This window comes from Parasteatoda tepidariorum, chromosome 8, assembly GCF_982258835.1.
Source record: "Parasteatoda tepidariorum strain Cologne lab strain chromosome 8, Ptep-v5.0, whole genome shotgun sequence".
NCBI classification, from domain to species: Eukaryota; Metazoa; Arthropoda; class Arachnida; order Araneae; family Theridiidae; genus Parasteatoda; species Parasteatoda tepidariorum.
This window is the reverse complement of record NC_141762.1, coordinates 20,308,772-20,324,638: the sequence shown is the minus strand read 5'-3', so window position 1 is coordinate 20,324,638 and position 15,867 is coordinate 20,308,772. Positions and strand designations below refer to the sequence as shown.

The 15,867-nt window shown below is 27.5% G+C and overlaps 1 protein-coding gene across 16 annotated transcripts in view; it reads left to right on the top strand.

Moving 5' to 3' along the window:
• The window catches only part of LOC107444097 (uncharacterized), a 78,173-nt gene that overhangs the window by 40,088 nt on the left and 22,218 nt on the right, over positions 1–15,867 (top strand). For 12 of the 16 annotated variants that reach the window (XM_087149949.1, XM_087149942.1, XM_087149957.1 and 9 more), the window contains exons 27-31: positions 1,248–1,571; positions 3,631–3,720; positions 6,016–6,156; positions 7,292–7,426; positions 13,623–13,694. In XM_087149949.1, the coding sequence (XP_087006075.1) occupies positions 1,248–1,571; positions 3,631–3,720; positions 6,016–6,156; positions 7,292–7,426; positions 13,623–13,694 (762 nt within the window). The remainder of the gene's footprint in view (positions 1–1,247; positions 1,572–3,630; positions 3,721–6,015; positions 6,157–7,291; positions 7,427–13,622; positions 13,695–15,867) is intronic. The other 4 variants (XM_087149956.1, XM_087149954.1, XM_087149953.1 and 1 more) reach the window with 1 other exon arrangement.

Here is a 15,867-nt window from a genome sequence, read left to right as displayed (position 1 = left end):
ATTGATTTTTATTATGATCTTCCAAAATAAGGAAGATATGTGTTTGCCCTTACAAAAAACATAGTCTTTATAACGATACAGCTCAAAATATTTAGTAAACTTAAAAAATTTAGAAATTGGGAACATTTTAAACTAGCTTAATAAGACTATTCATGTAAAAATAAAAAAATTTAAAAAATCATTACAAGGACTATTGATTCCTCCAAAAAAAATTTTTATAAAAATCAAAGCAATCAAATCTAATAATTGTTTGACACAATATTTTACCAAATGTTAGAATTAACTAGATACAAATCTTAAGATTTAGAAATGATCTTGTTTCTTTGAATAGGTTTAACAATTTGTCGGAACAGTACTAAGTATAAACTAAAGGGGTAAACCAATATCTAATTAATCAATGCTAAGGAAGACTGGACCAAGAGCAAAATCCTTTTAATGGCTGAGAAAAACAAAAGTTAAAAGGCAGTTTTTAGAAATGCTTAATGTCATCAGGTAACTAAAAAAAATTAACAATCGTTTTTTTTTTTTTATGCCGTCGTAGTGATTCAACAGAGGGATACGAGTTGATACTGTTTCCATTTCTTCATTGCTTAAATATATAAATTTTGACCCTTATATATATTTTTTATTTTACTTCGTTTTTAACATGAAATCTTAAGTGTATAGAAGATGCGTAACTTTTCTATGGTGCTTTTTTGCCTGATTTCCTTCACGGTACTTAATTAACATTCTAATAATTAGCATAACATAATTAACATTCTAAATTGCAATTTTTAACATTAATATTCAATCTTCAAATTGGATCTTCCAGTTGATGGTTGAATAAGTAATAACATTTCAGAACAATATATTTTTGATAAAATTGATATTTTATTTAATGCAGTAATTCTTTTCAATTCGAAGAACATGTTTCTGTTGGTGAATGTGTCCCTGCAAATTTCATGTATTTCTTGTCCAAAACAGTGTATATCTGGTATAATAAGGGTAGCTATTAGGGAACACCTTGTATAGACAACTACAATAACAACGTTTACAGAAAAGAAGACTTGGTGATTGAATTCATAGTTGGTATAATTAAAGACTGTTGAGGCAAGTTTGTGCAAAAATGATATAAAGCAGTTATAAATCATTTCTGAAACACATTGCTGCCAGCTCACCTGAACACCCATTCTAAACAAAAATTCTCAAAATTTTTAGACTACTATAATTATGAAGAAAAAAAATAATCTGTTAATTACTTTTTACAGGTGAGAAGTGTAATTTGGAGTTGACAGATTTGAAGCAGAAGTTAAGTGATGCACAGAAGTCCTTAGAGGAACAAGAAATATTTATATCCACATTAAAATCTGAGTATGCTAAATTAACACATGACAATGAAACTTTAAAAATTGAAATGGATCGCAAATCAGATGAGAGTATACATAGTGAAGCTGAAATAAGTTTCGGAGCTGGAGCTAAAGAACTTGATGATTTAAAAATACAATTATCAGAAAAAGAAAAGGAATATGAAACTCTTAATAATAAGTATAATGGCCTGGAAGATAAAATTGCTGCACTCACCAAAGATTTGGGTTGGTATTTTTAAATATATATTATTCTTTTTTTTCTGTATTCATAAAGTCCAGGTTGATTGCCAAAATAGTTTTTTCTTTTTGGAAACTGACAAGATTTGTAAAATCTAAATTTGTGTTTAAAATTCTTTCTTTTTTTTTTCATTTCACTTATCTGTTTTTTTTTTTTTTTAATTATTATTATTATTCAGACTTGCATTGTCCATAATTGAAAGTTTTTTGAGTTAATCAAAGGGTGTAAAACAATCACTTTTCCTGTGCACTTCTTTTTTTTTTCTTGTTCTTCTTACCTAATGCATAAAATTAAATTAAAACAGCATTTAGCATACCTATTTCTTTCATTTCAGATTTTTTTTAGCCTAGGTGATAGATAGTTATATTATAGTCTTTGCTATTTTGTATGTTTTTAAATAGACTAAAAAAAGAAATTTGACTAATTGTTAAACTTCTCATTTCTTTATTCAATGAGTTCATTAAATTTTAATTTGCTTACTCAAGCCTACGGAATAACGTGAAAGTAAATTAAGTTTTATGAAATTACACTTCAAACTCTTACAAAATACCTAACTTGATCTTTGATTCCAGCCTCTTTTGCCTTACGTAGTGTTTGTGATCATGTATTTCGCACCTTCAGTTTCTTTATTCAACAATATCAGAAGAAAAGATTTGAAAATGATATAGAAAGCTTGAATGTTCGTTTATTTTAAATTAAAAACTATTTTTTCACTTTTTTAAACAATTTCTAAGAATTTAAATAAGTCTTATTTGTTAATGTTTTATTCACTTAGATGTACAAAGCACAAAAAGAAAATTATCCTAAATCACTTTTAATCTAATGATTGGATTTTCACATACTAGGATTCAGTCTAATTGTTCGCGTGGGTGACTTTAAATATGCCAATTAGTTAGTGAAAACAATATTTTTTAATGATTATGAATCAGGCTCAAAAATTTACTTTTACTGAATAAACATAACTTTTTTCAATGGATTTGGATTCCTGACCCTCTAAATATAGGGGGTAGCTGCAATTTGGAGAAAAAAATATGATCCAAATAGTTTAGTCTGAAGAGCAGTTAAATATGCTTTTTGCGCTGTTCACCATTGCTCAAGAAATTTTTATACCAATAAAATTTCACACAAAGAAAATATATCTTTAATATTTTTTATTTTTATAATTTTATTTCACTGTAAAAGGAGAAAATTTCGAAATGTAGCGAATAATTTACAAAATTTAAAAGTTTGTATATCTAACAATAATTCACTCAAAAATTTCTTGATGTGGCAAAATGTAAAATCAACATTTAGGGATCTAATTTTTTGACCTAACTATTAGGACCATATTTCCAGAATCTATTTATTTTACCTAATTTTTAATTTTGATGAGATCTGTGCTTTTTCTTCAATTTTTTTCCCTAGATTATATCTGCGTCTATTTCTTTTCAACTTAAAAATATTTTTTTAATTTGAAACATTGTAAAACATTTTTAGTATATTACATGAAAATAATCCAAAGAATTATAGCAGTAAACATTTTAGTTATTAATGAAGTCATCTAAAGTAATCTGTTTATTATTACTTCATATGCTTCTTCATGAACTACCCTTGGAATCTTAGCTCACTCCAAAAGAGAATGTATTATTAATCAGTACAATTGTTTTCAAGATAAATTATGGTTGTTTTTACTTAGCACCAAAAAACCTGATGTAAACCATCTAATTAATTTAAATAAGGCCTAGGCATAAGCATATATTTAAGAATAGTTGTTGCTAGTCTTTTCTTTAAATGGTAAAAAAAATTTTTTTTTAATTTGACGTGTAATAACTGAAAAAGTAGTGACAGAATTAATAACATTTTCGTCTCAAAATTTTCCTTAAAGATTTTTCTAAAAATATGCATAATGTATAGTTTTGGCAATGGAAGAATAAAGAGACATGCACCCTTGTATTGTGGTAATTTTCTGAAACTCTTACTGCCATGGTCACAGTAATTTTCATTTTTTGTAATGTATTGAGAATATTTTAAATGTTATGTTTCTTCTAATTATCAATATAAATTTAGAATCTGCTTATAATGATCGAGAAGTTTATGAAAAAGAAAAGGCTGCTGCTACAGAATCTTTAGAAAATCTGAAAACAGATTTCCAGAATGGTATAACAATATTTTTTATATTTGCTACATATTTAGTTTAGGAAGTTTTGCAATTTTTTTTCTCACTAATTTTAATGAACTTAGAATAAAAGCATCCAAATTAAAATTTCAAAAGGTATATGTTCCACTTCAAGGTATCAAAATGCATAAATCTTTTATTTTTTCACTTTTTTCCAGAAAATTTTGTTGTGAGCATGTACTTGCTAAATAAAAACTATAAATTATTTGTACTCATGTTAAATATATAAATAATATTTACAATTGTTTTCTTTTAAAAAAATCGTATTCTAGAATAAGGTTTTCCTTGTTAAATTTGTTTAACCCACTGGAGGTTCTACACTTAAAAAGGGTCATACATCATTTATCCTCACAAATAGTCATAAATGTTGAAAGCCTTAGTCCACTTTTCTTCCTACAGATGATCCTGCTCTTAAAAAAAGCCTCCGAAATCGCCATTTCCAGTGAGTAAAAAAAGGGACTACCCTAATTAACTTTTGATCTAATGATTGGATTTTCACGTTCTAGGACTCAAATCTTAATGGTTCGAAAGAGTGACCTTAAATATGCTAATTAATAAGTGCAGACGATATTATAAGTTCTGGAATCAAACATAAAAACGTACTTTCTTAGATGAACATACCTTATTCTCCCCTGATGGATACAGATTTCGAAGCCCCTAAATATAAGGGGCAGCTTTAATCTGGTCCCAGTAACAATTTGGTCAGGAAATTGCTATAAAGTTTTGACCCTCTTAATGTTAATTTTACTTTTTGCGTATTTCTTCATACCTCGAACATTAATAAAAATAAAAAATTTTGCTAGAAATTTCATGCAAAAACAACTTTTAGTATATATATATATATATATATATATATTTGTTCACTGATAATCGAAAAAATTGTGAATAGTTAGATATAAAATGGGTGGCAGAAAAAAATTCAGGAAAATTGGTCAATTATTTCCTGAGAAATCTAATTTTAAGTGTCTCTTTTGAAATGTAATTTCTCATGACTTATATTTCTCATAACTGTGCCATATAAAATTAAATTTTTCAAAATTGTGCAAAAAAATTTTATACCTTGCAATTAAAAAAAAATTTAGACTGTTAGTGCATAAAATAATAAAAAGTACTAAAGTTATTTTTTTTAATAAACGATTTTATAATTGTATGCAAAAAGAATCTAATTGGCTTAAAAAATTTTCAGGATATAACGAAATACACAAAAGTAAAATTTACGCCACAGAGTTCAAACTTTGGAGCTCTCTTCTGGCCAAACTATTGAAACCATATTTCCTGAATTGCAACTACCCCTTCTATTTTGTGAGTCTAAAATCCGCTAATCCTAGTCCGCTGAAAAAATATGTTTAATTATAGAAAGTATATTTTTGTGTCTGATTTCTTAACTTAAAATAATGTGTGCACTTATCCATTGGGATATTTTAAGTCACTCTATCAAGCTATTAAAATTGAATCCGCAAATGTCCATTAGGTGATTAATTCTTTAAAAAAAAATCCAACACTTAGATCAAGTTATTCATTGTTCTTTTTTTTTTACGCATTATGCATGAAAAGTTGCTAGTGCTTTGCCCCTCCTACCAGATATGGGCATAAAATTAATATCTTTCTCAGTTGTGCTTAATTGAAGTCCAGTCCATTGATTTTAAAAAAAATATTCCATACAATGCAGAAACAATAGAATTTATTTCCTTAAGAAGGGGTAGAAATATAAAAAGAATTCTCTATCTAACTGACTGAAACAGGCAAGTACGAATCAAATAGAAGTGATTTTAATATTTATTGTTAGCTCACAAGGATTAAAATATCTAAAAAGAGTAATAGGTAAAAGACTCAACACTGGTGATTAATTTTTTAAAAAAAAATAATACGGTTAATCTTTATAAATATGATTTACCTATAAGTACAAAAAATAAGCATAAGAATGTTACACATTTAAACAATATGTATTAATAGACTATTTACAGTATTATTTACCACTTTTAAATGACCTTCTAATTAGTAAGATTACTTTTTTTATTCATAAAGTAGTTGACAAGTAATAGTTTTTCTTAATTCTTTGTAAGTGATTAAAAAAATATTTCATAGTCAGTTTCCTATTATGAGTGGCATTATCTCTCATGATTTAGAAATAGTTTATATATATATGCATACATATATTTACACACAAATTTAATGAAACTTAATTAGAATTTTGACACCTTTTATAGTTATTTTCTTATTTTTCTTGTAAACGCATCAATATCAAAATATTATATGTATGTATTTATGTTTTTTAGTTTCTGCCACTTTGACACAAAAAGAAACTGACCTAGTAAGCTTAAAGAATGAGTGTACTCTATACAGAGAAGAAATTTCAGACTTAAAGAAATCAGAGAGTGATTTGAAAGATAAGTCTGAAGATTTAATGAATAAACTTGGTAAGAAAACTTTTATCATTATCTGATATGTGCATTATTTTTGTGGGGGGAAATAATTTTAATTCTGGAGAATCATTAGTTTAATTATTTAATTGCTAATGCCCATTGTAATCAGAGTTTTAAGAAAAGACCAAACTGACCGGTTTCATTAAGAATTTGCAATTTATTCTATGTCAAAATAACCACATTTAAGATTCACAAATATGTTTAAATTTATTGTATTGATGATTTTAATTTTAAAAAAAATATAGCTAAAGTATGTTCTGAAAAATACACTTCAGAATTCTGATATTGTAGCAAACTGCAATACTTTGTTAACTAAACTACTGTAATGAAAAAAATCAATGCAATAAGTTCTATTTATATAACAAAACTTAAAGATACTTAAACAATATTATATCATCAGTTTGGCTTTTAGTAAGAAATGATTCTGATTTCGTGTTCAGTAAGTAATTACATTTTAAAATAATTTATAGAAGAAATATATAACTTCAAAAGAAATCTTGTAAAAAAAAATTTTTTTAAAGTTCTATTTAGTTTTAATTATTTCATATCATAATTCTTTTATATTTATATTTGGAATATATTTTTTTATTATCATTTGAATAGTACCATATTTTGAAAAACATGTTTCCAAAGTTTTTTGTTACTGCGCCACATTCTTTTGTTTATTTATTTATAAAATGATTTGGCGCGACTGAGCCTAACTTTAGTACAATTTGAAATTACACTGTACTTAAAGCTTTAAAAAAAAAAAAAAAAACATTAGAAATTTGAATATACTCATAATTTCAAATTAAATGCTTATCCACAGCTACATTCAGGAATTTGAACAAAAGTAGAAATAAATTTGTATATGTTGCGGCAATGCATCAACAAAATGTTGACAAATATCATCTTAATTCTCCTTGAATCACTAAAAATCAGACAGCTGCTGGTTACAATAGCTGAATGTTTATTGTGTCTACTTTTAATTTTCCTCAAAACGACTTAAAACTGGTTGTAAAACAATATATTGAATTTGTTTTTGGAAAAAATAAAATGTCTTTTGCTACAATAATATAATGTTTTTTCTTTTTACACCCAATTTTGAATTAGCAGCCCAGTACATAATATTTTATTCGTTTTTTACTAGATGCTGCCAATATAGAGCTATCAGATTTGAAGACAAAGCTACTGACTTTGGAATCTGAATTAATTGATATGCAAGCTGTTGGGGAGGAAAAGAAACTGTTGGAAGAAAAATACTCTTCTCTGATTGAAAATAACAGTAATAATTTTTAAATAATCTGCATATTTTTGCTCTTTTCGAAAAAATATGCAATTGCATCTGTCCTTTCTTGATTATTCTATTAACTTTAAAGTATGGCATCAAAAATATCATTGATAAATTAATGAACAGGGATGAGATTTTTCCGCTTTTTAGCGGATTTCCGCTTTTTTCACTTTTATCTCTTGAATTTCAGCTTTTTTATCAAGAATTCAGATTTTCTAAAAATTTCACTTTTTTTATAAGTATTCCGCTTTTTCAGAAAATTCACCGATTTTCAAAGAGAAACAGAAAATTACAGAAACTACATAGCTACCAATCCTTTCTCATTTTTACTTATTTTAGATATTTTCTCCCCTTTTACACGCAGCAGATAAAATGTTCCGAATTTTTTACCTGCCCTCCAGATAAATCCGATTTTCGTAGTTCAAACGATGCTGCTTCTGACAAGCCTTTTAGAGGTCCCGAGCCTGGAATCTGCTAATATCTCGATTCTTATTCACACGATTTTAATATCAAACATAGCTTTTCATATTTGTATTTACGCGTTTTAAAAATTCGATATCCCAGTTTGTACTTTCTCATTTTCAAAATCGCATATCTAGTTTCATATTCATGTGATTTCAAAATCCATAATTGTTATTCATATTCACGCATTTTTAAGACCAACTATCGTGATTCTTGTAAGAAGTAAATTTTTTATTTAATTAGTTACTATAAAGGTGACTGTTTTTCTCACGACGATTATTAGTATATGTAAGTTTTACAACATCAGAGAAACTGGAAGGGAATATATTCAAAACTTACATTCTGTGCTGGCAAAGAAGAAAAAATAGGATTTGTCACAAGATGTTAGAAGATGAACTAGCGACTAAATATAGCAAACATAAAAGATATAGCAAACAAAAGCAATCACTTTTAAAAGGATTTAATTTAAATTTCTTTTTTTTTTTTTTTGGAAAAAGAGTTAATTAACTCATCATCAAAATTTTATTTATAATTGCTGTTATTTATGCTATAAAATGCAAAATTCTTATCAAATAAAAAACAATTATCTAAATAGTTGCTGATTGTCATGTAATTTTTCAAACTAAAATAGCAATTTTTGTATGTTAAAGAGTTACTATATATTTCTACTTCACTGTTATTCATATGTTTCAGAGGGCTCTAGTTAGATTAGACTATAATATGAACATAATAATTCGGTACATTGTTAAAGTTTTTTTTTTCCAATATAATTTAAAAAGTAATATCACCGATATATTTGCTATAAATCACATAACAGTATTTATTAAAAGAAATGAAATATTAATGTATATTCTCAGTAGTTTTAATTTGCTAAACCAGTTACAGGGTTCCCACGGTCCTAAAAAGTCCTTAAAAACTGCTTAGTTTTTATTTTGAAAATTAAGGGCCCTTAAAAGTACTTAATTTTGATTCACGGTCCTTCAAAGTCCTTAATTTCTAGTATAGCTAGTTGGTTGGAACAATTTTTTTATCTTGGGAAAATATCCACAGTTAAAAAGTACGTCTTTCGCCTAGAATGAGACCCTGCATTGAGGGTAGAATATTTTGAATGCGTGTGAGGGTAGGGGTTACAAACAAGTGGAAGAAAACACGTCCTTATTGTTTTTTTTTTCTTTTATTAATTTTTTCATTAAAATATTTCTTTCTGGATCACTCTGAAAGAAAAAAATTTAGTGTAAGGAGAGGGGAGCGTGATACTGCAGGTGGGTAGAGGTCTTGACTTATTTTTAGACAGTACTTGGAGGTACTTTATCAGCTGAAGACCTGCATTGACCTTCTACAGCCATAGGTTCGAGAAATTCATTCTTCTGATAGCACACGTGGCAGCTTTGATACTTCATTCAAATGTGAAATGTTAGAAATGCCAGGAAAGTGTGTTTTTTATAATTTATGGACACTTGATGAAAAATATAAGGAATGGATCAGCCTCTAGTGATCGTCGCAAGGCAAAGTGAATTTTTTTCATTGTATCAGATTTTCTTCTGAAGTTGAATTTTATAAATGACTCCATTTTTTTAATATTAGGGATATCACGAATATTCGGCAAAGTATAATTTTCATCAGGAAAGTCATTTTCGTCTTTTTCTCATCGACACTTTTTTTTTTTTAAGAGTGAAATGTTTACTTTCTGTTTTCACTTTTGCTGGGTTTTTTTTTATTTTATAGCGCGGCATTTTAACAGCGTTTCTGATATATTTTATCTCCACTTTTTCTTTTAAAGTTATACAGATAATTAGATAACCAGTAAAATAGAAAATTGATTTTCTACGTTGCAAGTTTTGTCTTAAGAATTTAGGATAATTTTCTGTTACTCTTTTGCTTTTTTGTGTTTTTTTTATTTATTTTGATAGCATATTTTAAAGAGCTTCTTTTTCGTCATTTTTTCTAAAAATCCGGCGATGGGAAGCACTTAAAGTATAATTTTCAACGTTAAATTTTTCTTATAAAAATTGAGAATGATTTTTTGTTTTTATTTCGTTTGGCTTTCACATTTTTTTTTAAAATGATGCGGCAATTTTAAAGAGCGCTACTCTTAGACATTTTTAAATCGATGTATCGAGAATTATCGACTTAATGCACATATCGGCAAGCCGATATAATTACTTTTATTTTAGGTGATGCATCAGTAATCTGATTTAAGACGCTTGCGATTTAACGTGCGAGCATTCTTGTCTAATCGATGTATCGCGAATTATCGACGTAATGCACATATCGGCAGGCCGATATCATTTCTTTTATCTTAGGTGATGCATCAGGAATCTGATTTAAGACGCTCACAATTTAACGTGCGAGGATTCTTGCGTATGCTAAGACTCTTATACTATCAGAGCTGACCTATCAAGCAATATTGGAGCAAACAAGATCGCAAGTTAACGTTATGTTAGTATAGTGCTTATGTTAGCTCTTTGCTCCAAAAATAGATAAGTCGGCCTGTCTAATTCAGGGGCTCTAGCCTATGCTAACGCTATCAACGCGCTGACGAAGACTATTTTGATTTCATCTCGCTGCGAAGATGATGTTCGTTTCGTGATATTGAATAACGAGGAGTGAGGGTCAGCGTTGAAATATAGAACGTGATGCATAGTTTCCTCATTCGCTATTTTTGACCTTGGGATTTTACGTTTCTTGAAGATTATTTTCAGCGGGACTTATCTTGCTTTCGCTGTACGTTTTATTTCAACTTAATATATTGTTTCAAGTAAATTATTTTCAGTGACACTTCTACTACTTAGCGATCGTTGCGCATTATTTCGTCACTTTTTTTCTGTTTGGATTTAACGTTGTCAATTATTTTCAGCAGACCTACTGTTACTTGGCGATCGTTGCTCAATCGCAGTTATCTTAAATTTTCATTCTGAACTTAATATATTACTGAAACGAAATCATGACTTAAAAAAAAAAGATTCTTTATTGATTTTTTTAAAAGTGATACAATTTAATATTTTATATATTTTGTATTTAAGTAATTTATATTTTGTCATAAAAAGTAATTTTTTTAAAAAAATATATTTAATTCACGTTGCACCCCAGAGCCCAAGGTTAAGAAAACTAAGATGGGCATAGTAGGCCTTGGCCCTCTATGGGCTGTCGCGCCATTGAGTTTAGTTTTTTAAGTATAATAATTTGATTAGCTTTTAAACAAATAATTCTTCAGTCGCTTTTAGTTTAAAAAAATTAGAACAAAGCCTACATTTAATTAATTTGCTTTTATTTTTGAGGAAATTGAAACAGAGTTTGTGTTCTTTCTTTCTTTTTTTTTTTTAATTTGGCTGTTAGTTAAAATGACTAAATTTTTTTAAAAATAAATAAAAAGTTAAGCAATGTTTTAACGCTTTTCAATAATTTAGCAATAGTGCTCTTAAATATAGAATATATATCTATATTTTTTTAAAAATTCCTTCAATACATGTTCGTTAATAATTTGTCAGATAGTGAGTATTATTTTTAAGCATTTAAATCTTTAGTCTATTTCATTTTCAGAAAGGAAAGTAATAATAAATAAATAAAAAAACGTACATTTAAACCATTTGACCATTAGTCAATACAACTTTATTATTTTAAATAAGTAATTAACAAAAGCCTAACAATGTATCAAAAGCACATTTTTTTTTCAACAAATAATTTAAAAAATGTTTTATTTAAGTGGACATTTTCTTTTTTTAAAAATTTTTAATGTATGTAAGCCATATTTGCATCTAATTTTCATTACCTTTGATTTATTTGACTAATTATTGTTTTAAAATTTCAGACAATACTTTATTACGAACAAATTTTTTTATCATCGATTATTTTAGTTCCTTTAATATCTATACAAGACACAATACTTTTTAATTGGATAAATTCTAATTCCATCTTTTTTATGAATGATGTTTCTGATTCCACTATGTTTTGTTGTTTTTTTCCCTTCATTCACAATAAATTTTGTACTTAATGAATTATTTCATTTCATTTTAAATTTTTAGATATGGAATTTTTTCATTTTTATTTCAATTGATCATTACATCCTGCCTTGTCCTGTGTTTCAATATTTATGTTAGCACTTATTTTAACTATCATTTCTGTTTCTCAATTCTTAATTTTAATTACTAAGTTTTTCTTGTAGTTTATTTATTTCTTTTTTCCTGATTGTTAGGTACTGAATATATTCTGATTTTGATCATTAAATTTTTTATATTTTGTGATTTTAATATGTCTTTAGCTTATTATAATTAGGTTTTACTTGGTTTAAAATAATTGTCTTAACCTCAATAAACTTATATTTGTTAGTTTCTTTTTGTCTTGGTTTAGTACCAGTCACTCAAAATAATATTTTTATTAATTTAATGAATTTACCATCTTAATTTATATATTTCTATCTGTTTACACAATTTCTTTCTATTTTTAAAATAGAAAATTTAATGTTTAATCAGAATTCTTTGAGTTTTTCTTTATATTCTTAAAAGCTATGCGAGGTGATTAAATGCAATTTAATCTTAATTAAATACAGATTATTTGTATTAAAGATTTCTTTATTTAGTTTTTTTTTATTAATTTTTTACAGGATGACTGAGTTGAAGAAAAGCTATTCCATTTTTTTAATCTATTATTATTAATCTATGATGTTTTATTTGATGATAAATAATCATTTTTAAGGTCCTTAATTTCTACAAAAAAAGTCCTTAATTTTTTTGATAAAAGTCCTTAAAAGTGCTTAATTTTTGCTTTGATAAAAGAGTGGGAACCCTGAGTTAGTTTTTCAAGTAATAATTGTCTCTTATGTGAACTGAGGAAAAATATAATTTCCAGCTTTATTTTTTCAATTGGTAATTTTTATTTTCACTAAATGTTAAGCATCAATGTAATCATTTATATAATAATAGATTAGTACACAATTGTATGTCAACATATTATTTATTACCTTAAACTGTCTGGAATTTATTATTATAGGGTTGCGCTTGCGTAAAATTTACTATCGTGGAAATTCAGCTTTTTTGCTAATCTCATCCCTGAATGAAGGATATATGTGAAATATCATGCAAATATTATGAACTTGTAATTTTTGACTAATCAATTCATTTTCTTTTTTTTTTTATTACTGATTTATTATTTGAATAATTTGGGATCTCAGTTACTATTGATCAATTATTATCAGGCATGCCAATTGCTTTGATAAAAACTGACAAAATGAACTTCATAAAATGTTCTGTGATTTTACACTGTGATCAATCATGTGTTGTAAATGACAAATGAGTAGCTTTTACAGAGTTGCATACGTTAGAAGAATGTAGAGAAGTATTAAATTTTGTTCGCTGCAATCAAAACAATGCTGCTTGTTATTTTCAAGGTCTGTTTGGCAAGCAATTTAGCTTTAAGATATTTTGTTTTAATGTTTATTTGCAACCACATTACTTATATCTTAGGTTTGAGGTAAGTGAATGTATTAATTGCTGACTAAAGAGTCATCTTACTTGTAATATAATGAAAAAGTTAGGAATTTCAATGACAATTGTATTTTCAAAATCTTGCTTTTTTTTATAGCATTTTTTTTTTTTTTAGTTATGGAGATGTTTTTTTTATTGTATTTGAGCATATTTTGAAAAATGTATAGATTCTTTTTTTCTTATTTTTTCATTGTAATTTTTTCTCCATTTTTTTTTAAAAATTTAATGTTATGAATTTATGTTTTCAGCTTTAGCAGAAGGAAAGATAAACCTTTTGCAGAAGGAACTTGAAGAAAAGTCAAAATCATTGAATGACTGTGGTAAAAACAATTACAAATACTTTTATGTATCTTGATTGATTTCTCTAAATTTTGCAATTTTTTTTCTTTTGCTTGTTGTTTTTAGTATTTTAACTTGTATGAAATATTTACCCCGACCTGCCCCAATTTAGGGCATGCGGGTAAATGTTTATTAAAATCAAGAAAACCAGAAAAGTACATAAAATACAAAAAGTAACATTACAGAGTAACATTATGTAAACATTACAGAGTCTGATGGCAACAGCAATAAAATAATTAAAATGCTCCGAGAGTCCCGCCTTATAGTGCCGAAGCCGACGGGGCTTCCCTTATAGTGAGCCAAAGACACAAATGAAAAATTTTACAACACATCGCAGGAAAGTACAGTATGACATACAATGCATCATGTGCAGGCAGTACATAGGATTAAAACGAGTAATATTACGGAGTAAGTTGGGTCGCTAAACCAAAGCGATCATAAACATTGTGACAGGATATAAAGGACACAAAGTATAAACTGTTGATGTATTCAAGAACAGTAAAACATAAAGTGAACCATTAAAAAAAAAAAACGTGTACCTGAAGTGAACATAAGAAAACATTAAAAGGTCACAGGTAAACGGAGGTCCCAAGTTAATATAGGTCAAGGAACCAATGCAGTCGATGTCAAATTGACAGCAGGTAAGACAGAAGAACAAAGCGTAAGGAGCCAAGAAAATCTCAAATGTAAAACAAAAGGAGGTGAAGATGTAAAGTGGTAAAACAAACAATTAACTTGTATACTAAACAAATGCTTTTTGTCTAGTGCTTTGTATCAATAATTTAAATCTTGTGTTTTTTTTTTTTAAATATTTTTTTTTGTTCTTGGTATTAAAAAAAAGGAAAAGAAAAAAAAATTAAAAGTCAGATATACAAACAAAACTGCAATGATCCAAAATAAAAATGTTTCTTTGTGCTATTCCTCGATGAGTGTAAGTTCATCACTGAAATTTAGAGTTTTAATAAAGAAGTGTGAAGTTCCCACTTGATTTTAAATCTTATTTTCTATGTAAATGGTAAAATAAAGTAAGTAAAGTAAAGTTCTAAATAAAGTAAAACACATAGTCAAGTGATACATATTCTAGCTTCTCTCACTTCCAAAACTAAAGATTATAACCCTTTCTATTTACCCTATGGTATCACCTAGGGCAGAGGTCGCCAAAGTGGTCTATATAGACCCCCAGGGGTCTATTTAACAAAAGCGGGGGTCGATCTGAGCCAGGGGGTCGAATGGGGGTCCATCCGAATCGGAGGGGTCGATTGGGGGTTGAAGAAAAAACAGTTCTTCATACGCAAATCACACATACCTAATTGAGTATGCAAAACTTGTGAATTTTTTTATAATTGACTTAATATCAGTTTCTTTATAGAACATAAATTAATAAACGTATATTTATTCGGGTGAAACAAGTATTTACGTACCAGGGCGGAGTGGCACGAACTCTGCACTTCTGGTTTATAAGTCATATGCATATGTGCGCTCGTCCAAATGTCACGTGTGATGAGCATTGATGTTACAAATGCAAATATCATACGCAGTTTCAGCTGTCATTGCAAACTATCAACAGTGTTGAATAGTTGCAGTGCCTTTATTAAAACTCTTATAGTTTTGGCTAATTAGTTATTGTTTTGATAAAACCATTCGTTTAGTTTAGATATCAATTTTAATTATCAATACATTTAAAAAAGAAGGTAAGCATTAATATATGGATTAGTACAGCCAGCGACAAAACTATAGCAACTTTAAAACTTTACGAAATAGCTCAGCCATTTATGATAGCATTTCCAAGTTCCTATATGGTTGAAGCCGGTTTCAGTCACGTAAATTCACTCTTAACTAAGAACAGAAATAAATTAAATGTGGAGTATCGAGGGGATATCCGAATAAAATTGACCAATTTTGAACCCAATATAGCGTACTTTGCAAAAAAACACCAAGCACACCTATCTCATTGATTAAGAAGCAATAAATCTGAAGTTACTTTACTCATTATTTCTGCTTATTTATAATTACATATTATGTAATAAATACTAAGGTATTTAATTTTCAACATTAATATATTTTTCATGAAACTATTGTTACACAATGTACTATTACTTTAATAAATGTTTAAAATCATAAAACAAATAATACAAATATAGTATCTAATGGAGT